Source organism: Palaemon carinicauda, chromosome 11, assembly GCF_036898095.1.
Source record: "Palaemon carinicauda isolate YSFRI2023 chromosome 11, ASM3689809v2, whole genome shotgun sequence".
Taxonomy (NCBI): Eukaryota; Metazoa; Arthropoda; class Malacostraca; order Decapoda; family Palaemonidae; genus Palaemon; species Palaemon carinicauda.
Window position 1 is genome coordinate 19,367,675 of NC_090735.1, and position 26,182 is coordinate 19,393,856.

The window sequence follows — 26,182 nt, forward strand, 5'->3', positions numbered from 1 at the left end:
CCAGAACGAATTGAACTTGTAAACCAAGTTACTACCATATATGTACACTGTAAGTTATAAGTTTAAAACTATACAATACAGAGAAACATGGTTACACCTGTATATGAATCTGCACAAAAACATAGAAAATGGCAAATTTCCCTGTTTCAGTCCATATCACTAAGCAAAAACAAATGGCTAACACTGAATCTGCAACTGAGACGGGTAATGAAGCTTAAAAATTTTATTTTTGTGTGCACTAAAAAAAGAGTCCTATCAAAAGTCGTTCTAACATCATACTACAATGAAAAATAATTTCAATAAGACCTAATTCCCATTTAACAATACTGTACAGTATACAGAAACATCACTATAATAAACTATCAACGAATATCTAACAAGTCAGAGCAATAGACAACACCTGAATGCTACTACCATCTGAATAATATAGCTATCATCTTTCTATGTTCGTTATACATTTTAATTTCTATGTCACACACTAGAATGGATTAAATGAAAGATTCAGCTTGTAATTAAAAAACAAAGAAGTAAATTTGCCAGGTTATTAGAGTACAATAATCAGTGGCTTCACATTATTTAAATCGTACCCATCAACCTTCTTATGACTTTATTACAGCACTTACTCACATTTATAGCTGTGAGGCAGAAGATCCTTAAGTGAAGGGAGGTGGAACTGAGCAATAATACATTGGAAGAAGGTTGCCAGAAGTTGGAAGATAGAAAAAACCAATAAAAGGCAAAAGACAAAATTAAACCCATCTTGGGGACAAATCACTGAAGCTCATGAACTTTGTTACTTCCATCAATGTCAGTTATTCATTCATTATCGTCAATATTTTAGGGTATAAGAATAATCAATGTACCTTCACAATTCCACTTTTTTCTCAGTGAATCTAAAACACTACTCTGAGAATTCTTTCCAAAAAAAAAACTTCTATTTAACTCATTTACTATAACTGACAAAATTAAGCATCAGCATTTCACACTATTTTCTCATATGTGTAATATATTTTTACACATTTTACAATATTAACTTTAATCCTATACATTTATAATATACAATCTAGCATAACAAGAATATACTGTATAAACTGTATGATCCTTGTAGACTAACTTCACTGTAACTTGGATTTTGAACTTAAAACTTAATAATAAAATAATCTTACAATTGTTCAAGATTGGCATATGACAGAAATCATTGGTCACAAAAATTACTTCATAATAGAAGTAAAAATCTATAGTTAAAGCTCCAAAAAAGATGCTTATCTCAGTAAATAATGTAAATTTTTTATAAGGGAATACCAACAAATGTAGAGATTACTTCTTTCTCGCTACACTACATAACTGAGCCAAAAACATGTTACATTGTTATATAACCAAAAGGGAAATATTCAATTATCATTTTCCATTACCATTTGGTAAATAATATAAAAAAAATGAACATTTAAAGTTTTTAAGTTAAATATATTACAGATTTCAATTTGTCTTAAGTAAGAATTCGATACCTACATAACATCTCCGAGGTAAAATGAAAAACATTTCACTTCATGCCAATTACATTTTTACAATAGACAGGTCCAGTAAACTGCTTGCATGTATAACATATATGACAATAAATAATTCAGTTTTAACAACACAGAAGCACCTAACACTTTACAGAAGACTAACATTGAGATCTCTTTCCGGAAGCTGTCGAAGTTTAATGGATCCATCAGCTCCACATGAAAACAATCGATTACTGCCATCAAGATGAAGCTGAGTTACACCTTGACTTAGATTTTTGAACAAAGATGAGCGTGAATGTTCTCCAGGTAGATTATATATCAAATTATGAATTGAAAGTCCCCATACCTGAAAATTCGTAAGTAATTAAATCAAGCATCAAAACAAAATTTTTCTTAAAACACTAAGTAAACTTACATATGTGATTGTATGAAAATGTAAACCATTGCCCTCCAAAATTCTTCTACTTTGCGACTGCAAGAGGCAGATCGACTAATAAATGACTGAAAATGACAAATAAAATCCTAATTTTCATACAAGTTTTGAAGTGCAGTGATGTCTAATCAATAACTATATAAACCATCATTTCCCCCTTGGTCAGCCTCATTTGCCTCACATTCCTTCCCTAAGGTAGAATCTCTACAATGTGCTTTGTGCTGTTAAGAGAATGATTAGAACATGAGAAAAATAACAGGCAAAAGGCAATGAAGTTGAGGCTTAGGGGATTCTGAAACAATCCTATTGCCCCATATGATTATTATACATAACCTTGTATTATGAAATTTATCTCAGCTTCGGTATGTTATGTAATTCTGTACTTCTTTTCTGACAGATGCTGATATTATTGCTTGGTGATGAATGATCAAAGCAAAGTTGCATACTTATCTACAGTGGTAGCATAGACTGCTTGCTTGCCTCTTGTTTCACTATGACATAAACAACATATCCTAGTCAACCCGATTGATTTGCATAAGAGGACTATACATTCAACCATCCAAAACACTACCCACCTCATAATCAGCCGGGGCAAAAAAAGTTAGGCAACCCATGATATCAACTGCTGGTATAAGTTAAAAGTGTACTTTGATAGTGACGATGCATTCAGAAGGATCATTATACAGTCAGATCTTTGGCACTTTTTGTCGAGAAATTAACAGACTGACCTGAACATCATTAAATCTCTTGCAGTGGGACGAGAATTTTATGGTTTAAAGGTCGATTATGAAGTGTAAGGCAAGGGACAGGACTATGTCCTGCTTACTGAGCAAATATACGTTTGATCAGCACCTAAGCAAGGGCATGGTGATATTATTATTACTGGCTAAACTATAACCCTAGTCGAAGAGCAGGATGCTAATAGCCAAAAAGCTCCAATAAGGGAAATAATCCAGTGAGGAAAATAAATAAGAAAACAGACAGAATAGTGTGGCTGAGCATACCCTTGGCAGGTAGACCTGTATGGCCCCCAAAAACTTTCCATCTCTAGCTCACAAGGACCTCACTATTAGGCTTAAGTGGGGCTCAAACTTTTAAACTCACAGGTTGCAAGACTGATGTTTCCAATAAGTTAGGGGTTCAGCTACACAGGCTGGCATATGCAACTTCCAAATATAATTTAAGTGCACAGCCACTGGCTAGTAAAATTATGATCAAGGATGCTGTCATGCAGGGATTAAAAAATGAGAATATTGGACTGGATTTCTTTGTCGAATCAAAGCAAGATATGCCTCAGGAGGAAGTCTAAAGTATGTTGAGGTTAAAGAAAGCAGCAGCTAATCAAGCACTCAACTTATAGGGAGTAATAGTTGTAACTGAAGCTATCACCACCTCTTACAAACATCAAGAGAAGGGACCTCTGCATACCATATTGGGTAACACCAAGCCATCAACTGCTCTGAGGTCGTTGCGGCACACCAGGCCACATATGTAGCAGACAGAAATACACAGCCTACAACCATAAGTGCATCTCATGGCCCATTGTAGATACCCTAGCAATGTCATTATATTGAACCCCTCCAAATTCTCTTTTGCCTGCATTATCAGTGAGTTTGGTGGCTTCAAGATCATTCCAATACCAAATGGGACGACAGGCATTGCAATCGAAATTAAAGTTTGCCAATTTGACCAATATGTAGTGAGAGTGGATGGCTCTGGATGTCAAGTTGTAGAACAGGAACATTCAGTGCAAATACCTGCCAGTAATATCGGGCACTCCTTTGGCCATGGTTCCTGAATCACAACCACCATTATCCCTTAGTCCATTGCCCCTACACATCTAGCCAAACAAGAGACTCATGACACTGCACACCCAGCAAACACAAGTGCTACAATGCTGTACAGTCAGCTGAACAAGTCAGAAATCCCACAAAGGTGCATGGCCAGCTGAACAGGAGTACTACAATGCTACATGGCAAGCCGAACAGAGTTCCATGATGCAAGTAGGCCATACCTGCCACTAACAACTGGTAACATTAATGAATACCATGGAGAACTATATCAAGTAACACCCCAGTACTTGGACCAGGAGCATCCTCTTACTGACTGTCAATGACCCACAGCCTCCAAACCAATCTCTCATCCACTGCTTGGCCTTTTATATCCCAAGATTCCCCTGTGCTCAAGGAACCCTTACATGAAACCCATAAACATCACCACCATCAGGAAAGGGCAACACTATAAATCACTATTCTAGGCAGATCAAACTACTGGAATGGACGGAGAGCAGGGACTTTTTTTGATAAGTAACCATTGCCTAAATATCTGAACATACCTTTCATAGTGTATACCGTATCAGCCTTTGTCACCTCTTACCAAGGCTTTTGGGGTCAAATAATAGCAAGATATACTCATGATTATTGTAAAAAGAACTTGTTCTGAGCATTAGTATGTCATACAATTCTGTATTTCTTTTGTTGAAGATGTAACTATCATTGCTTGATAAATGTTAAAAGAAAATAGTTGTGTGGTTATAACTTGTCCTTTCCACCTTGAATGGCTTAATTTTTCTCAAATTTCATCCCAATAGTAAATTTTGTACAATTTGCTTTGTTCTGTGGGGGGAGATATAAAGAATGAAATGTAAAAAGTACTGGGCAAAATACGATGTGGTTGAAGCAGAAGTGATCCAGAAGAGAATCTTTTAAGATTTACAAGGTCAATATTGCAAGTGTCCCTTACATTCATGAAGCCAAGTACATTAAGAAAGATAATGACAAAGTACATGTAAGCTTTTCATATCTTAGTATTGCCCAGTTCTAACTCAGATGTCTTTTCTTGGTATTTATGTTTTCTCTTTACTTATGAAGTTTGTAATTTCAATTATTTCTACCTTCTCATTTTTCACAGATGCTAATTTTCTACCCTTCCATTCTTAAATTTATTAAATTTACCATTTCGTGATCTGTGTCAGTCTTGATTTTTCCAGATGATCTACTATCTGTTACATATCTTTTAAATTCTTGTTTGATAGCAATATATATATTTTTTCTGAAAGGCTGGCATCTTGAGCAATTGTTAGGGTCAAGTAGTGGTTTGAGGTTACCATTTGAGAGGGAAGATAGAAATTAAAAGTTACAAAAGCCTAGATGATGAGGAGACTGGTGGCAAGACTTGATTCTTCTTTAATCTTTGCTTGTGGAATTTTTTTACTTATTCTAATACTGCACTACTTTTTTGATAATTAACTGATGATTAACTTTTCAAGTCCTTGTCAATACAAAAATGAATTTAGTGGCCTTTCCCCCAAAATTAGATAATTCTTACTTCTAAATTCATACGAGAGAAAGTTACATAACTGTACATCAAATATATGAATGAGATTTAACCCATACCTTGATATCTCCATCAGCAGACCCAGTGCAGAAAAATTCTTCACTCTGATCAAGAGCCATGCATTTGATAGCAGCATCATGAGCCTGAAATAAAGACAATACTCTAAATGAAAAAGGTACCCAAAATATTTCATTAACATAACAGCTGTAATTTTAAGCATAATAAACTATGAATATTTGTACATTACTAAACAGTGGACGATATACTATTCAATAAAAACAGGTAAAATCATCAATGTTTACCCACTATCAAGCAAAAATTAAAACCTTAGAAACCTAATTAAGAAGCTCACCATTCTATCAGGATGATTTTGAAATTTAAAAATTTATTCAGATGAGTTAATGCAATCATATACAGAGCAATATTACATCGGGTTATAAGTACTATTATTATCATTAATTATTAATTGCTAAGCTACAACCCTAGTTGGAAAAGCAGAATGCTATAAGCCCAGGGGCTCCAACAGGGAAAATATCCCAGTGAGGAAAGGAAAAAATGAAAAATAAAATACTTGAAGACCAGTAACATTAAAAAAATATCTCCTATATAAACTATGAAAACGAAAACTTTAACAAAACAAGAGGAAGAGAAATAAGATAGAATAGTGTGCCTGAGTGTACTCTCAAGCAAGAGAAATCTAACCCAAGATATTGGAAGACCATGATACAGAAGCTATAGCACTACCCAAGACTAGAGAACAATGGTTTGATTTTGGAGTGTCCTTCTCCTAGAAGAGCTGCTTACCATAGCTAAAGAGTCTCTTCTACCTTCACCAAGAGGAAAGTGGCCAATGAACAATTACAGTGCAATAACCCCTAGGTGAAGAAGAATTTTTTGGTAAACTCAGTGTTGTCAGGTGTGTGAGGACAGAAGAGAATATCTAAGAATATGCCAGACTATTTGGTGTGTGTGTAGGCAAAGGGAAAAATAAACCGTAACAAGAGAGAAGGATCCAATGTAGTACTGTCTGGCCAGTTAAAAGACCCCATAACTCTCTAGCGGCAGTATCTCAACGGGTGGTTGGTGCCCTGGCCAACCTACTACCTATAAGTAGCTTTGAATATGAGCAAATCAGGATACAAATATCAGATAAAATCTGGGAGATTTCATTAATAAGTAAATTGTGCAGCCTATAAATTTACAAATAGCACAATTACTTTCATATCAAAGAACAGCTTTGGGCATTATAAAATAGTTTCCATAAAAGTGTATATAATAACCTAATCAGTTCTGAATCTTCTGGTTGAAATGATACTTCTCACCTGGCTATCAAATCCATATTTGTTGGCTGGTTTATTTTTTCTGCTGATTGGAATATAACCAGATTTTCTCCTTTTTCAACTGGGTACACAGTTTTTATTCTTTATACCTCTTCACAGTAAAATAAAAGTATTATGAAAAAATGCCTTCAAGTATATTTTTACAGGACTGATTTTAACATGCATCTGAAGTAAATAATCTACACCTAAACCTTGTTTTTTTTTATTATGATATTTTAATTATAGAATAAATTTTTGAATATACTTACCCGGTGAATATATAATAGCTGCTACTCTGCGGCTCGACAGAAAACACACTCAAAAAACCTGGCGAGCGATCGCTATGAAGGTTGCGGGTGTGCCCACCAGTGCCAACTGTCGGCCAGATACCACTCTTGCATGTAAACAAACCCTTCAATTCTTCTCGTCCCGCTGCGTCTCTATTGGGGAGGAAGGGAGGGTCATTTAATTTATATATTCACCGGGTAAGTATATTCAAAAATTTATTTTATAATTAAAATATCATTTTTAAATATTTAACTTAGCCGGTGAATATATAATAGCTGATTCACACCCAAGGCGGTGGGTAGAGACCAGAGTTAATTAAGTTTACAGCGTATAAGCTAAGAGTTTTTTAATTTTGACAGTTATCAATATAACAAAACCAAAATATATAGGTACCTGGTAAGGAAGTTGACTTAGACGATTACTCTGCCTTGTAAGTCTGTCTTCCTCACGGAGCCCAGCGATCCTCTTAGGATGCTGACAGACTCCCAGGAGCTGAAGTATCAAGGGCTGCAACCCATACAACAGGACCTCATCAAACCCCTAATCTGGGCGCTCTCAAGAAATGACTTTGACCACCCGCCAAATCAACCAGGATGCGAAAGGCTTCTTAGCCTTCCGAACAACCCATAAAACAATATTAAAAACATTTCAAGAGACAGATTAAAAGGATATTGGAATTAGGGAAGTGTAGTGGTTGAACCCTCACCCACTACTGCACTCGCTGCTACGAATGGACCCAGTGTGTAGCAGTCCTCGTAAAGAGTCTGGACATCTTTCAAGTAAAATGACGCAAACACTGACTTGCTTCTCCAAAAGGTCGAGTCCATGATACTTTGCAGAGATCTATTTTGCTTGAAGGCCACGGAAGTTGCTATAGCTCTAATCTCGTGCGTCTTAACCTTAAGCAAAGATCGGTCTTCCTCACTCAAGTGGGAATGGGCTTCTCGTATTAAAAATCTGATAAAATATGACAAAGCATTCTTTGACATAGGTAAGGATGGTTTCTTAACCGAACACCATAACGCTTCAGATTTACCTCGTAAAGGCTTAGTACGAGCTAAATAGAACTTAAGAGCTCTAACGGGGCATAATACTCTCTCTAGTTCGTTGCCTACGATCTCTGATAAGCTAGGAATATCAAAAGATTTAGGCCAAGGACGAGAAGGCAGTTCATTCTTGGCCAGGAAACCAAGTTGAAGTGAACAAGTGGCTTTTTCTGTCGAAAAACCGATGTTCTTGCTGAAGGCATGAAGCTCACTAACTCTTTTAGCCGAGGCCAAGCACACCAGGAAAAGAGTCTTAAGAGTGAGATCCTTCAGGGAGGCTGAATGTAAAGGCTCAAACCTGTCTGACATGAGGAACCTTAGGACCACGTCTAAGTTCCATCCAGGAGTAGCCAAACGACGTTCCTTAGAGGTCTCAAAAGACTTAAGGAGATCTTGTAGATCTTTATTGTTGGAAAGATCTAAGCCTCTATGCCGGAAGACCGAAGCCAACATGCTCCTGTAGCCCTTGATCGTGGGAGCTGAAAGGGAGCGAACTCTTCTCAGGTATAAGAGAAAATCAGCGATTTGGGCTACAGAGGTACTGGACGAGGATACAGATACTGACTTGCACCAGTCTCGGAAGATTTCCCACTTCGATTGGTAAACTCTAATGGTAGAAGCTCTCCTCGCTCTTGCAATCGCACTGGCTGCCTCCTTCGAAAAGCCTCTAGCTCTAGAGAGTCTTTCGATAGTCTGAAGGCAGTCAGACGAAGAGCGTGGAGGCCTTGGTGTACCTTCTTTACGTGGGGCTGACGTAACAGGTCTACTCTTAGAGGAAGACTTCTTGGAAAGTCTACCAGCCATCGAAGTACCTCGGTGAACCATTCTCTCGCGGGCCAGAGGGGAGCAACTAACGTCAACCTTGTCCCTTCGTGAGAGGCGAATTTCTGCAGTACCTTGTTGACAATCTTGAATGGTGGGAATGCATATAGGTCTAGATGAGACCAATCTAGGAGAAAGGCGTCTATATGTATTGCTGCTGGGTCTGGGACTGGAGAGCAATAGATTGGAAGCCTCTTGGTCATTGAGGTTGCAAAGAGGTCTATGGTGGGTTGACCCCAAGTCGCCCAAAGCCTCTTGCACACGTCCTTGTGGAGGGTCCATTCTGTAGGAATTACCTGACCCCTCCGACTGAGGCAATCTGCTAGAACGTTCAAGTCGCGGGAGATGCCTCGATCTCTTGACCAAATGAGCAGGTCCCTTGCGATCTCGTACAGTGTCAGGGAGTGGGTGCCTCCTTGCTTGGAAATGTAAGCCAAGGCTGTGGTGTTGTCCGAGTTGATCTCCACCACTTTGTCTCGAAGGAGACTCTCGAAGCTCATCAAGGCCAGGTGGACTGCCAAAAGCTCCTTGTCGTTGATGTGCATGCTCCTCTGACTTAAGGTCCACAGACCTGAGCATTCCCGACCGTCCAGTGTCGCACCCCAACCCAAATCCGATGCGTCTGAGAATAGAACGTGGTTTGGTTTCAGAACTGCTAGAGGAAGTCCCTCTCTTAGACTGATATTGTCTTTCCACCAATTCAGGCAAGCCTTTACTGTTTCGGAAATTGGGATTGAGACCGCCTCTAGCGTCTTGTCCTTTTTCCAGTGAAAAGCTAGATGGAATTGTAGAGGTCGGAGGTGTAGCCTTCCTAGCGAGACAAACTGCTCCAGGGATGATAGAGTTCCTATTAGACTCATCCAATTCCTGACTGAGCAACGTTCTCTCTTCAACATCCTTTGGATTACGAGCAGGGCTTGATCTATTCGGGGGGCAGACGGAAAAGCCCAAAAAACTGGACTGCGAATCTCCATCCCTAAATACAGTATAGTTTGGGATAGGATCAGCTGTGACTTTTCCATGTTGACCAAAAGTCCCAATTCCTTGGTCAGATCCAATGTCCAATTGAGATCCTTCAGACAGCGATGACTGGACGAGGCTCTGAGAAGCCAGTCGTCCAAGTAAAGGGAGGCTCGGATACCCGATAAATAGAGGAATTTTGCCACATTCCTCATAAGCCTCGTAAACACGAGAGGAGCAGGACTTAGGCCAAAGCACAGGGCCCGAAACTGGTACACCACATTGTCGAACACAAACCTCAGAAAAGGTTGGGAATCTGAGTGAATGGGGATGTGGAAGTATGCGTCTCTTAGGTCGAGAGAGACCATCCAGTCTCCCTTTCTGACCGCTGCTAAGACTGATTTCGTGGTCTCCATGGTGAACTTTGTCTTCGTGACAAAGACGTTCAGAGCACTGACGTCTAGCACCGGTCTCCAACCTCCTGTCTTCTTCGGTACTAGGAAGAGACGGTTGTAAAACCCCGGTGATTGAAGGTCCGAGACTTTGACCACCGCTCCCTTCTCTAGCAAAAGAGACACTTCTAGTTTCAGGGCTTGTCTCTTTGCTTCCTCTCGGTACTTGGGAGAGAGATCGATGGGGGAAGTCGCTAGAGGAGGTTTGTGTACAAATGGAATTTTGTACCCCTCTCTGAGCAACCTCACAGATTGTTGATCTGCGCCTCTCTTCTCCCAGGCTCGCCAGAAGTTCTTGAGTCTGGCACCTACTGCTGTCTGAAGCTGCGGGCAGTCAGACTCTGCCACGTGAGGACTTGGCTCCTTTCCTCTTTCCTCTCTTTCCTTCGGCACGAGTACTTCCCCTGCTGGGGGCTCTGCCACGAAAGGGCGGAATAAACCTGGACGCTGGAGTGTCTATCCTAGGTCTAGCAGAAAAAGCAGTCGAAGGAGTCCCTTTGCGAGCAGAGGACGCTACCAAGTCATGGGTGTCCTTCTGCACTAGAGACAAAGCTATGTCCTTAACCAAAAGTTCAGGAAACAAAAACTTTGATAAAGGGGCAAAGAGTAGCTCAGATCGTTGACAGGGAGTCACTCCTGCCGACAGAAAAGAGCAAAGAGACTCTCGCTTCTTCAGGACTCCTGAAGTAAACGAGGAGGAGAGCTCATTGGATCCATCGCGGATGGCTTTATCCATGCAGGACATAATGAGTAAGGAGACATCTCTATCGGCCGATGAGATTTTCCTACTCAAGGCTCCCAAACACCAGTCAAGGAAGTTGAAAACTTCAAAAGCTCTAAAAATGCCTTTAAGTAGATGGTCAAGGTCTGAGGATGACCAACTAATCTTCGAGCGTCTCATGGCTAGGCGGCGGGGAGAGTCTACAAGGCTTGAGAAGTCGCCCTGGGCAGAGGCAGGGACTCCCAAGCCGAGAACTTCTCCCGTGGCATACCAGACGCTCGATCTACACGAGAGTTTAGATGGGGGGAAGGCAAAGGCCGTCTTCCCTAAACTCCTCTTGGTTTCCAACCAATCGCCTAACAGCCGTAAAGCTCTCTTGGACGAGCGAGAGAGTACAAGTTTTGTAAAGGCTGGCATGTCAGCAGGTACGCCTAAAACAAACTCAGACGGCGGCGAACGAGGAGCCACAGAGACAAAGTGTTCGGGAAACAACTCTTTAAAAATGAGCATGACTTTCTTAAAGTCCATGGATGGTGGAACTGCTCTAGGTTCATCAATATCTGAGGGATGATCCTCAGGCTGTGGGTCAGCAACGTCCTCATCCGAAAGTTCCTCATCTGACAACTGATGAGAAACAAGCAAAGGGGTTGGCAATGCTTGACACGCAGCGTCCACCCGCACTGGTGCATAAGTGGCGGACCAGGACGCAGCGTCCTGTAACTGCTTGACAGTCTGAGAACTGTCAACAACAACAGGTGTGTGAGGACGCACAGCGTCCACCCGAGACTGCTTAGATCGCCTAGTCTGCGCAGTCAAAACAACTCTGGGTTGTGGGAGTTGACGCTCAGCGTCAAAACAAGTCAACTCCGATGGTTGGCGAACGTCCTGAACGTCACCAGGCGCATCAGCAAGTTGCCTAACGTCCACATGCGGCTGAAAATCCACACGAGACCGCACCGAGTGTGGTACTACCCCAACCGCTTGACGTGACTTGGCTACACCAGCGTCAACAGGACGCACAACAGAACGCTTGGGTGGCTGACGGCCAGGATCTCGATGAGATAAACGGCTAGGCTCAACGGAAACCTTATCGGCATTGTAGTCTTCCATAAGGGACGCAAGCTTAGACTGCATGTCCTGCAGTATAACCCATTTTGGATCCACGGGAATGGGTGCGGTAACCGACGGGGTTAGCGTCTGAGACGGCACAACTTTGCCTTGCTTAGGCGGCGAGCAGTCATCCGATGACTGCAACGGGTCCGAACTGTCCCAATGACTACATCCAGGACGTTGGACCTGTCCTGAAGGGACCGACTTCCGTTTAAGAGGCCTAGAAACCTTGCTCCACGGTTTCTTGCGTGAAAAGCCTTCGGAAGACGAGGTAAAAATGGGCTCTCTCGTCTTATGGTAGGGGCGATCTTGGTGAGATACGCCTGATACCATAGAGGGAACGTCTGTTCGCTGATCAAGGCCTCTCGAACCCATAAGTCGTACGACATTACTTCTCCCCTGGGCTTGGGAGCTTGCAAGAGGTCCCGGACTAGGTGAACGACAGGCACGAACAGACGAACCCTCGGTCGCAACACTGTTCACAACACTTTGCGCACTAATCACTTTCCCACTTTCCGCCGTGGCACTATGGCACTTAAGTTCCTTCACGTCAGCCATGAGTTGATTACGGTCACTTGCTAACGCTTCAACTCTCTCCCCCAAGGCATGAATAGCACGTAACATGTCTTGCATAGACGGTTCCTGAGTGCTAGAAGGGGGGTTAGGAACAACCACTACAGGGGAAGGATTAGGTTCAGGGGCATGTGGAGAGGAAAAATCTACAGATCTAGATGAACTTCTCCTTACCCTATCTCTCTCTAGTCTACGTTCATATTTATCGTATTCGAGCCAATCGAATTCCGAAAGGCCCACGCATTCCTCACACCGATCTCCCAACTGGCAGGTTTTACCCCGACAATTAGAACAAACAGTATGTGGGTCGAGAGAAGCCTTTGGAAGACGCCTATTACAGTCCCTAGCATTACACTTTCGAAATATAGGTACTTGAGAAGGGTCAGCCATTTTGAATTAGTCAAAGAAAATTCCAAAAACAATCCAAGTCATCAACAAATAATCCGATTCAATAAAGAGTTCAAGAGTTTATGTTGAGGAAAAACACCTGCACTGCGAAAGCTCAAACCAAAATAAAGTACTTCACCAATTATGATGAGAAAACTCCAGGTTCTACAGCGAGTATGAATACGTCTTGTCGTCAACGTCGACAGAGAAGAATTGAAGGGTTTGTTTACATGCAAGAGTGGTATCTGGCCGACAGTTGGCGCTGGTGGGCACACCCGCAACCTTCATAGCGATCGCTCGCGAGTTTTTTTGAGTGTTTTCTGTCGAGCCGCAGAGTAGCAGCTATTATATATTCACCGGCTAAGTTAAATATTTAAAATTGTATTTTCTCTGATTATTTAGTCTACTCTAATGTATTAATCAAGTTGCACCACCTTAACTGGTCATTATTTTATCTTTTTAGCCCATTATACTAGAATCTCCAGTGTTCCCTAGAGAAATATGTCAAACTATTAGAATTATGATAATCTGGTTTGAATGAACATCTTTGAAACTTTCTTTGTATGAAATTCTAAATTTAATCCAATGCATGCGATGCCATTTTACACCTACCATCTCTGATACTGTTAAAGGCTTATAAAAACAGCATAGCTATCAAGTGGAATTAATTGATAAGCTTTTAAAGTTTAGAAAAATAAAAATACATGGAATTAAAGGTCCCCACTAAAACTGATTTTAATGAAAGAATTTAGCAAAAATTTCAGATGTAGTTATATTTCATTTATCTTGAATCCTAATTTTCAAATCTTCCATTGAACTTGGATCCGATTATTTTGAGTTTTCATGAACAAATAGTATCACTTAAGGCCATTTAGTTCACAAAGTTGTTCCCAGAAGCCAAAGTAAACAGAGATAAATATTTTCAGGGAGATCTTGTGAAAACTTTGTTAAGGGTTTAACCTCTCGAGGTTTTTCAACATCAAACTCCTACTACAATAGCCTGATTAGGACAAATCTGATGTTATATGCTTAAGAAAAGAAATTAGCAGAGATTAATATGTTTAACACGTGACATTTAAAGTTTCTTATCATAGAAAGAAATATAAATAAAAGAAAACGACATTTACATCATAACTCTTTCAGTAACTGGTGAATTCCTTGACCTACAAAATTAAAGCCATAAAACTGTTCTTGATACACTGTTTTTGGAGCCTATGATTGCCAATCTATAAGACAACAAAAGCCATTTCCTTCTAAGGATATTGCAGATATTTGATAACAATTAAACCTATATAAGTTAGCATCATTACCCTCAAAACTGATTATCTAATAGGATTGGTTTGCACGGCAACACTCCTAAACACTCCGAAAACAGAGGTTACAGATCTGTAAGACATCTCATTTGGAACCAAAATGTAGCTATCAATGCCATCCAGCTATTTTTAGAAATCAAGAATTTGTTTATCATCTGCCAAATCATAGCAAAAGGTGGAAAATTTATAAGATTCTGATTTGACGAGTCTTGCAAAATGCCATTTATCTTTGGGTGACCAAAACAAATCTATCTTTATGTTCAGTAAGGTTGCAAACATGTCTGCATTTGGACAATCACACCTCTTATAACTTTCTGGACATACTGGCAGATCTAGTGACCATTCTTAGCTAATCTGCAAAGATGTACGATTTCCCCTTAATGATCCAAGGAAGAAGAATCGTTCCTTTGAAATTTGCTCAAGTAAATAGTATTCTATTCGGTATAAGGATTATAAGGATTATGATGGATGTGTGAGGTGACAAGAAGAGATAAGACACGGAATGAGGTAATTAGGGGTACCACAGGAGTTAGAGAACTATCAGATAAGATCCAAGAAAGTAGACTGAAGTGGTATGGTCATGTCATGAGAAGAGATGAACAGTATATTGGGAGGAGAGAGATGGAAATGGAGGTACAGGGAAGGAGAAGGAAGGGGAGACCAAAGCGAAGGTGGATGGACTGTATCAAGGATGACCTTCGATAAACGGGATTAACCGGTGATGAAGTGTGGAACAGAGGTAGATGGAGAACGCTAGCCAGAAACACCGACCCCACATAAAAGTGGGAAAAAAATGCAGACAAAGAAGAAGAAGAAGGATTATGATCTTGTCCCCATTGTTTCTGGATGAATGCTAAAGCTGTAGTGGTTTCTGATAATACTAACATGGCCTTTATAACCATCAGTGTTTCCCGACTCTGAAGGACCTTGAATATTGCTTTAAGTCTCCAGTAAATTAAATGAAGAGTAGATTCCTGCGACATCAATTTCTCTGATAGATGTAAAAACACCTAAAGTTTTCCCCAATCTTTCTTGTAAATGTTCTGTGAATAGAGGGGTTCTGGGATCTTTATCTCCAAGGAAACCCCTGGGATATACAGCTGAGATCGATCCAACAACTCAGCAGTTAAATCCGATTCCTCAAGGAATTTGACAATGTCTAGCATGAAATTTGTTTTTAGATTGAGATATGAGTCTCATGTTAAGATGCCAAGCAGAATAAAGTTCTCTAAAGATTTCATGGTGCATAAGCCTCTCCACATCTGAACTGGAAGAGATTTCACCCTTTGAACTTTTAATAATAGAAAGAAAGATTATCTAAGAGTGGCTAAAAATATAAGAATGCTTGAGTTTTGCAGCAGCTGGGTCTAAAGTACTGTAATTAAAGAATCAAGGGTATGGGAGAGGAATTTGAATCTAGGAGCTGCCGTGTACCATTAGAACCCTTACTGAATGGTGAACTAGAACCAATAGCTACTGCTTGAGGAGTTAGGCTAGGGGTTGCAGTCATGTCAAGTCAGAATAATTGCCCTTAATTGAAGATTTGTTGGTCTGTTAAGCTACCACAAAAAAGCTATTGACATTAATGCTTCATACGTTAATGCCTATCAAAACTAAACTCGTTAGGTCTACAGCAACCTCAAAAGCTGAAGTGGCATTACAATCATTCACTTTAAAATTAGCTAACCTAGTATTCTTTGGATTTACCCTTGAACTAAATGTGAGCTTTCTTTTATGCTTTGAACTTTAATCTAATCAGCAACCATAAAATATACTTTCCAACAGGAAAAGTGAGGCCTTCATACTCCTCACAACGAATCCCTATATTCAAAAATTGTCTCTGACCCAAAACACAAGAGAAAGCAGATCACTGATCACCCAAAAATCAATTCCTTTGCACAGTTAGGCAGAAATTACTAACAAATCTAGAAGAAATAAATTTTTAAACTACTGTATTGTAAGACATAAAAAAACCTGACAATCAAGAACTCACATCAACCTTGTTCCAAGTTGACTGAAAGACTAAAGAAGACAATATGACATTCACAGTGTTCTACTGTCGGTAGATGCTGTTAGTCTCATTGTTTACTAGAGGCTAAGAGTATGGGAAGGAAAGAAAACAGGTAATCTTTAATCTTTAAGGGGTAACATTGCCATAAACAAGCTTTCAAAGAAAAAAAACAATATGACCACTGGGATAGGTACGTGGAAATAAATTTGAATGAAAACTAATAAATTACAAAAAGGCAAAAGTGAATGGTACTTACATGGAATTTTTGTCGTAAAGTTCTCTGCCTCACATCAAATATACATACTCCTCCCTTTTTACCAGCTGATAAAATCACCTGATGTTGTGGAGCATATAGAAGTGCTGATGCCCCATTGTCGTGACAAGTCCAAGCTGAAATGATATTAGTTTTTCTAAATAATTTTTTAACACAAACTAAATGCTGTAGAATGACTGTGGCCACTATTAAAACCAAAGTTTCTATAACCTTTTCTATCAAATCAATTAGTAATTACCACCTAATGCTTTACCTTGAATAGAGTTCCCCAATCATATTACAAATTCATATGATAGATTCTCTAATTGTATTAATGTGCAAGCAATTAAAAATGTTTTTACATCAGCACAAAAGAGCAAAGTACAAAAGGTTGAATAATTCAGGTTGCAAAAAATAGTAATAATGCTTTACTTTGGAAAAGCAAAATTATGTAGAAAAACAGAGGTGTTGACACAAAAAAGTCAAAGCATTGTACTGTATACAAAAAGAACCAATGGCATTAATGATAAAAAAAAATATCACAAAGGTAGCATGCCAAGAACATGACTAAACTACCACAAATACATGCAACCTGGTAGTAAATCAAATCAAGGCCTATGCAAGACCCCACCCTCATACTAATGTCATGAAAATTTTGTATAGTCTTAGATGCAAGAAAACTGTACACTACAATATTACTGAATAAACAAGAGTACTTACATACAACATTTGCTTTTCTCTGAGGCATAAGAGTATCCCACAGACCAACATTACGATGCTCGGATGATTGACCGGCTGTTGCAAGCAGGCTCGATGACCCCACAAAAATAAAGTCACTTCCGTGTTTGCTATGACATTGATGGGTCTATAAGGAAATAAAATCTGTTACTTGAAGCTCAAACCCTGTTTACTAGATTCAGAAAACTACTGGAAGTTGTAATAAAGTTACGAACGTATAAAAACTTATGGTCATCTGTTTGTTTATCTGATACAGCATTTATACAGTATTGATTTTCCTTGAACATCTGAGTACTCTTTTTTTCAGTACTGTAAAAAAGAAAATAAATCATAGGAGAAAAATATATTACTAAATTTGGAAATTCAAAATTTCTCCAATGTGTGATATGTGAATGAAAAAATTATTTTATCCTGCATAAATGGGGTCGCGATAGCCTATTGGAAGCTGGATGGGGGTTCAAGACACTGACTGAAGCTTGATAGTTTCTTGTAGTGTCTGCAACCACACCATCCTTGTGACCGAAGGACTGGGGGGTTTTGGGAGCCTATAAGTCTACCTGCTGAGTCATCAGCAGCCGTTGTCTGGCTCTTTCTAGTCCTAATTTGGATAAAGAGGGGACTTTGGCACTGATATGTATATATATGGTCAGTTTCTAGGACATTGTCACTGTCACTTGCTTATGTCATTCATAAGTGACCTTTAAATGTTTTTGAGTTTAATACTAATTCTAACAATTTTATAGAGTAGGAGATTGGCTAAATGGCAAAAAAAATTATGATGCCAGAATATAGGAATTCTTTTTCATTAATCAATAAAAAAAAACTCCTACTAAATTTGACTAATGCATTGCAATGCTCCTATTTACTAAGGTTTTTCCTTTATACAATACTTACATAATAAGGTTTGTTGGCCTGTGATGCGAGACCCAACTGGTACAGAGAAAGATTTCCATCCCCATCTATGACTCCAAACTTATTCCCTTGCTGATTGAAGCGAACTCGTGCTACCTTGGCAAACGTGCCACCTGGCCTGGGTCGAGCTACAACAGCACTATGATGCCATTCTCTCACTACAACAGAACCATCTTGGCATCCCAAAAGATCTAAGACACATAATTAGAAAATAAAATTAAGTCTTGTGTATTTAAGTAAATAGGTCTTAAAAACATCTCTTGTTCATATACTGTAATTATCAACTTGTAAAATAAAAATAGGAAAAACATTTACCTCTACTGTGAAAATCTTACATTAATCTTAAGACGACTGAATGAAGAACTTAAAAACACAAAACATGAATGAAAGACTTTCGGCAACATGACTGGATAATTAAAATCACAAATTTTAAGTAATTTGTATTTTTCCTAACATACTGACCTAGAACTACTTTCTTGGGAGTTACTGGTAACTCTTCCCTACCGACCAGAATTTTGTGTAGTTTACCCTATTCCCATTTTCTATGGGTGACCTCAGGCGGAGTGATACGCGCCCTGAGGCGACCCGGGGTCAGAGAACGTGCTAGATTAGGTCGTGCTCCTCAGTAAGTTTCGTAGCCAAAAAGGGTTCTCCTCAACCCTGCAGGACCCTCGGGGAAGGATGGGCGGGCCATAACCCGTCGCGACCAGAAACTTACTGAGGAGCACGACCTAATCTAGCACGCTCTCTGACCCCGGGTCGCCTCAGGGCGCGTATCACTCCGCCTGAAGTCACCCATAGAAAATGGGAATAGGGTAAACTACACAAAATTCTGGTCGGTAGGGAAGAGTTACCAGTAACTCCTAAGAAAGTAGTTCTAGGTAAGTACTCTGTGTTGGAACAAAGAAACATTTACATTACCAACAAAACGAGCAAACCACTATAATAATTCATCTCTAAAAGGAAAGGCTCTAAGTAAAGTTACTAAATCATAGCCTGAAATTAAATTGTTTTATTCCAACCAACAAAATAACAAGAAAGTTCTCTAGCAAATATCAACTTAGAACAAAAATACCTGTGGTAAAAGAAACTTGTTTCTGGCTTAACCTCATTTTCAGACACCCTCTTAAACATTTCATGATGTAATAAATGCCAAATATTATTCCATTTATAGTAAATTGAATCTAAAAATTATAAACTGCAAAATGACATGGAATTTAGTTGAGAACATAAATATCTTTACTTCCGGTAAATACAGTAATACAAAATAAATTCATATACTAATTTTTCAACATAAAGTATGATAAATTTCCTCTTTAATTACATACAGTACTGTATTCAATTAATCAAGTATATATGCCTGCTATTGATTATACAGTTTGAATATAAGGCAAAATATATAAGTTTAGTATACACTAACATTCTAATATTCTATTATTCTTGATTTAAAACTGCTAACCTATGTTCAGTGTACCTATTTGATTATTTTTTTTCTTATCATTTTGCCAGATTATTTTAACAGAAACCTTGGAGTTGCTAAACAATACATAAATCTTACATCTATTCAAGAATTTAAAAGCCTAAAGTTTTTCAATTTGTATATAAATGGCTAAAATAATACTCACATAATGGCAAAACAGGATGAGATGCCATGCGACGAGTCCCTTCAATACGGTGGCTAAGAACCTGTAGAGATGAAAATGGAAAATGAACAAAAAAGCAATGGAGTGAAATTTACAGAAGCCACATTTAGTCTGCAGTAAAGATACACGTAAATAACGTAGACAATTAAACTAAAAGAGCGTAGTAATTCACATGTAAAATATGGAGGTTCCCAACTGACATTCTTAGTGAAAAAGAAAAATCTTTAGTTTACAGGTAAATAAATATTTCTGATCAAAAGTTGAATGGGTAGAAATACATGCAATTTCTTCCTGATCCCCACAGACTCATGAATCGTATCTATTAATGCATAATTTTTAAATGTTTCTTAATTGATTTATTTATGTAACTTTAATATAATTACAGTATAACAAAATGTATTATTACTTTAATAGGTTGTGTACAACATTTACAAAATCAAAACTATTTTTATTCTACATTTGTTCAATTTAACACTTGAAGTAGCATTTATAGACTCCCATCGAGTTACCTTCAGTAAATACTGCAATTGGCATAAGATGTTTCATCAAAATAAATTGCACAGTATAACCCCTTAGGACATTCCTTCTCTACATTGTATTCTATTTAAAAATTTTAAATTTTTTGGAGATACAGTATTTCATCCTTACCTTGTTTTTATTACATCTACAAATAATAAAACTAAGATTGTGAAAGAGTACAAACTATGCTAAGTAGCACAATTTATCAAAACTACAAATTGTTTCTGGTAACCACAAGCTTTGCTATGTAACAGTTAATCAAATTATTGATAGCTGCTAGTAGCTATAAATTTGTTGAATATGAATATGCACCTTTTTATTAATTTCATACTTCTAAATTCTAATAAAAGTTTCCAGGCATACAATATTTACTTTGCATAATCTAAAGAAATTTCTGTTGGGTGTGAAATCTATACTATTCACAATACAAATTCAAACATGCACAACATGAGTGATTCATAGCAGCAAGTGATCATAAATATCTATAATTCTGCATCTACCTTGTAGGAGACAACCTAACTCATTTTACTCACATATATAATAAGAGTTGAAAGACTTTACAATGGTAAATCTATACCTGAAAAACTGTAGGTCAACCCCAAACCAAGCTCTGTTAACAGCTAGATGTATATCTAAAATCCACATAAGCTATTACCTGTAATTTGATTTTTATTGGGATTTCACACGAAAAGGCTTATGTTTAAATGTACTGCAAAGGTCTACTGCTCATTATCATGGAACAGAAAATGTACACATTTTAATTCACTCCAATACAAAGATGTTAAAATCAAAGCATGAAATCTTTCTTTTAAGCTGAAATCTGAGATAGTTTACTTTGAATCTATAAACTATTAAATTGTTCTATGGTATTTTCTTCTTACACAAATGAAAATCAAACTTGGTGAAGTATAATGTTAATCTCATAGATATTTACAAACCATAAATTTAGTGCATCTAAATATGAAATCAAAAGATTGATAAAACTGTCAACAAAATCCAAATGCATGGGTGTTCCTTTTATCTATTAGTATTGACTTTTTACAGTAGTAAACCCTTTGAGATCTGTTCTGATAGGGATGGGCAGGGGAACTCAGTTCATGCATCTGTAAAGTAATGATCTTTGCAAAGTTTTGCAATGCAAAATAATGGTTTTCCTGGTCATCTCCAAATCATGCCATTGATAACAAAAACTTGAGCATTTAAGTAACAGTACAATAAATTTTTCCATAAAAAAAAAAGAGAGAGAGAGAGAGAGAGAGAGAGAGAGAGAGAGAGAGAGAGAGAGAGAGAGAGAGAGAGAGAGAGAATGTAAATAAAACAATTTAAACAGCTTATATAGGAAGAGTCAAAAATGGATAGACAATAACTGAAACTAGAAAAAGTAGTAAAGTTAAGAATATATGAGACATTGCAAAGAGGCAAAAGTGAAAATGGGACATAACTCTTGAATAAAGATTTAATGGTATGAATAGCTCAGGTTTTGACACTAGTACAAACTTCTAATAGGATATAGAAAATATAAATCCCATTATTAGTACAGTAATGTAACAGCATAACAACGCAATAATAAAACATCGGAATAGAAGTTGGAACTTGAAAGATGAATTCTATTTCAGATAAATTAATACAACATTTACAGAGAGACAGAATAATAAGCTAAAAGACAAATTCATCTGAATATATAAATGTAATAATAATACAAAAAATTATCTATCAAAAATTTTACATTGTATTACAATTGGTATATTTGCTACTTTCTTGATTTACTAAGGTGTTGTGCCATCCTATTCCAGTACTTTGAATTAGAAGAAGAAAAGTTTGGGGAGAGTCCATACTTGGATTATACTGTTTTACAATTCTGTTTAAGCTAAATCAATTGGCTAGATATAAATAGTAAATTAAATAATGTAGTTTACTTTGCTTATACAGGTACTGACATTTGTGTAAACACAAAACATAATAACGTGCATGTATACTTTGTCGGGGGAAAAAAAAAAGTGTTTCATTTAGCATGTGGAAGAGAATACTACTTTGCATTGTGTTCTTTACAAATCAATTTGACATATTCAACCTTATTTCTAGTGGGTTTTAAATATGGTGAAATTTGTAATCATGAAGCAAAACAGAAACATTTTGTCATTTTGAAGGCTAAACTCTTGCAAAGAACCTATGACCATTTGGGTAATTAACTCTTAACAATACTTTGGGCTTATCATATAGAAAAATCCATGATTTGGGTATCTGTTCATGGGAGGTACCACTGATAGTAAGTCAGCTGTGGAAAAATATTCGGAGGAATGCAGCTATAATAAAATATCAAATAAACAAAATGACGAGCAATACATCAGATCAGTAAAAAAAACATTACAAAAGCCACCAAGAATGACAAATATCTAATGGAGAGCTTGTTTTCAATATCAGTTACATGAAGGGTATTTTCCTGAGAAAAGCAAGCTACATCCATGAAGTGGACTCATAACACCTCTATTGACTGAGAGTATGGGGTCTATCCTAGTAGAATTAAAACATATCATTAAAAATAACCTGCGCTCTTCTGTTTTGAAGTGTTTTTTCAATGCATCCAATTGTTTAAAATAAAAAAAATCAACAAAAGAGGAAACTAAGTAAACACCATACAGAATAAAAAATAGCTGTGAGTGATCTTCTGTAACAAGCAATTTATAGAAAAATAAGAACATCATAGGCCCAAAGTGGACTTACTACTTTTAGTTAGCTAAGAAAAGGGATTTTTTTTTCTTGCACTTGAAAAATATTGCATAATAGAAAATTTGTACAATCCTCTTTCATAGTTTACTGTGTACAGGATTCAACTTTTTTTTTATTTCTAATTGGAATTATGAAATTACAAAACATAAAAGCAAGAGGCTCCACAGCCTTTTAAGAGATAGTGGCAGGGCTTTGTATAATCCATTCCGAAGGTATACGTGGCATCAAATACCAATGTTTCACTGCACTATGCCAATCCTATACAGCTAGTTACAAAATAACCCACTACAATGTTTAATCAACTTCAGTATACTAGAATAACAAAATACTGTACTATATTTGGACAATTTTGTTTTGTGAAAGTGATGTAATGAGAATAAACAAGTCATAATAGCTGATAATACCCAAATCTAGGTAAATTTTATTATAAAATAACTATGAGAATTTCTTTGGCTTCAAAACTAACTTTGAAATTAAAATCATAAACTCCAAAATAAATTTTCATTGGATTTAACTTGTTACCTTTAAAACTGATGAATGATGCCAATATTATACCAAAAATCAATAGATCACAGGTTCCTGTAACTGAATAACATAATCTCAATTTTCCAAAGCAATGGTAGCAGTAATAATCATATGGGATATTAGACAGGTTTAATCATTAAAGCATTACACTAAACACATATGCAGCAGTATAAAAACTAATTACTATCATTCAAAGGAACAAATATTAAACACTATGCTTTACACTACTCTAAATGAATAAAAAGGAATAATTGTATAAGAATATTTTTCATGTCCCAGATATCAAACTCTTTTACTTTCGATAAAATCACAATGCCTGGCTGGACAGTCAAACTAGATGCCGAATCACAGGTTAAAATGAGTCTGGTTAAGAGAGAAGCTGGTTCAATAACTGAACTCTGCTGGACCCTGCTAATGTAAGTAATAAGGAAAATGAGAATCTACATAAGCAGCCATCTCTTTAGATATTGTAACTAAATATAAAAATTAACATATAAAAAAATTCCATTATAGTAAATAAATGGTATGATTTTAGGAAAAATAAGAAGGTTGATAAAAATGAAAGCAGAATCAAACTCAAAGTAGGATTGTGAGACACCAATTAGAAAAGAAAGACATCAAAGTGATGGGATTGAGCATGCCTATTTAACCCTTTTACCCCCAAAGGACGTACTGGTACGTTTCACAAGAGCCATCCCTTTACCCCCATGGACGTACCGGTACGTCCTTGCAAAAAAATGCTATAAAAATTTTTTTTTCATATTTTCTATATTTTTTTTCAGAAAATTCAGGCATTTTCCAAGAGAATGAGACCAACCTGACCTCTCTATGACAAAAATTAGGGCTGTTAGAGCAATTTAAAAAAATATATACAGCAAAATGTGCTGGGAAAAAAATAACCCCTTGGGGGTTAAGGGTTGGAATTTTCCAAAAAGCCTGGGGGTAAAAGGGTTAACAAATGGTTCATTGAAAACAACTCCCCTTGTTTGCAGCATAAGAAGCAAAACATCAATATAGCATATTTTATGTGAATGTCAAGATTATACGACAACTGCTGGACACAGATCTTTGCAGCATTTTTGTAAGAACCTTCAACATCTTTAACCAATTAAATAATAAAAGTTTGACAAAACTGTACAGTAACTTGTTTGGTAATGTATATTTTCTTTAATTTTCTTTACAGGACAGCAATGTGAAAGTTATGAAATTTAGATAGGTCTGGTTAAATCATTTCAAATATTCTAATTCTCTACTAAAGGAAGTCCTGTTTTACCCAGTGAAGGTCTCTTCTGGCCTTGGTCTTGAAAATATCAATCTGTACCAGTTGGAGGAACTCCAATTAAAGCATAAACTAAATTTGGAAAAAAAAATATTTGATACATTCAAACATAATACAAACCTATTGTTTTCATAATGTTGTGTAACTACTCAGAAAGGATGTTTGTCAAACTAGAGATAACCCTTTGCCCTTGACCCTAGTACTTGATTCAAGTCTAAAATTCTTACTTGTAAGTTTTCCTAGATTTTTCAGAGCTATGGTTGCAACATTCTCATAACTATTAAATGTTACCACAAACAAAAACCACTTATCAATATGATAGTGGTAAGGGTTGCTGAATTGCAGGTACTACCCTTCTTATTGACAATATATCCATGTTAACTTTTCCAATTCTCACAGGGCTGGCCCAAGGAAATTTTTCTAATTAACATATGACAACTTATTTATTAAATTACAAATTCTTAAAAATGTAATGATTAGATACCCTGAAATTGTTTAAGATTCTGAGAAATTCAATAAAAGGATTTAATTCCCAAAAATAGCAACGTTTAAAAGTATTTCATATTTTCCTAGCTCTATACACCTAAGTCCTGTAAAATAAGGAATGATTTCAGCGGAGGTGGAACAATTGTTGAAATCGTTAGCGAGGTAGTTAATGGCAGGTGGTGCGTTTGGGTGAGAAGCCCCACTTACCCGACTGTTCAAGACTCTTCAATTTTGACATTCGGCTCATCACTGAGAGGGGTGGTTGAGGTAGGAAGTTTTAATTTTAAAGGACTCAAGTCTGTATAACTTAGGAAAAATGCAAAATACTTTTGATATTTGTTATTTTTTCCTACGTTCATACAAACAATTTGTCCTATGAAATAAGGGACCTCACTTATTGGAGGATAAAACCCCATAGTTTTTTTTATTTATTTATTTTTTTGCCCTGGAAATAATATATGAGCAAGGGAGATGAACCCATCAGCCTCCTATCAGTCCATCATAGGAATGAGTAGGCTGACAGGGGTTGGCCAGTACTTGCTTGTTCACTGGTACTTGGTCAATGAAAGAATCTTCTCCCCTAAAGGAGAGATGCAGTCTAGACTGAAATACCTGGTGCAAGATGGCCACCTTCCTTCTCATAAAGGGAAGATGGAGAGAACTACTTACAATCTAATAAGAATGATGCTTAGAAATGTAGCTTACCAGCATTCATGTAAGATTCAGCATGCAACGGTACTAAAGCTTAACCCTCAATAAAGGGAAGAAAGGAATGAAGCAAAAGAGCCGGTCATTCTACCCTTCCTCCAGACTTACATCGAATA

At 37.3% G+C, this 26,182-nt stretch overlaps 1 protein-coding gene across 5 annotated transcripts in view; it reads right to left on the bottom strand.

The window, feature by feature from the left end:
• Window positions 1-210: 210 nt before the first annotated feature.
• LOC137649990 (dmX-like protein 2) overlaps window positions 211-26,182 on the bottom strand; it is a 232,196-nt gene continuing 206,224 nt past the window's right edge. For all 5 annotated transcript variants that reach the window (XM_068382995.1, XM_068382994.1, XM_068382993.1 and 2 more), the window contains 6 exons: window positions 19,805-19,865; window positions 18,162-18,370; window positions 17,250-17,394; window positions 16,533-16,666; window positions 5,334-5,417; window positions 211-1,851 (listed from right to left, as the gene is read on the bottom strand). In XM_068382995.1, the coding sequence (XP_068239096.1) occupies window positions 1,654-1,851; window positions 5,334-5,417; window positions 16,533-16,666; window positions 17,250-17,394; window positions 18,162-18,370; window positions 19,805-19,865 (831 nt within the window). In that variant the 3' untranslated portion in view covers window positions 211-1,653. The remainder of the gene's footprint in view (window positions 1,852-5,333; window positions 5,418-16,532; window positions 16,667-17,249; window positions 17,395-18,161; window positions 18,371-19,804; window positions 19,866-26,182) is intronic.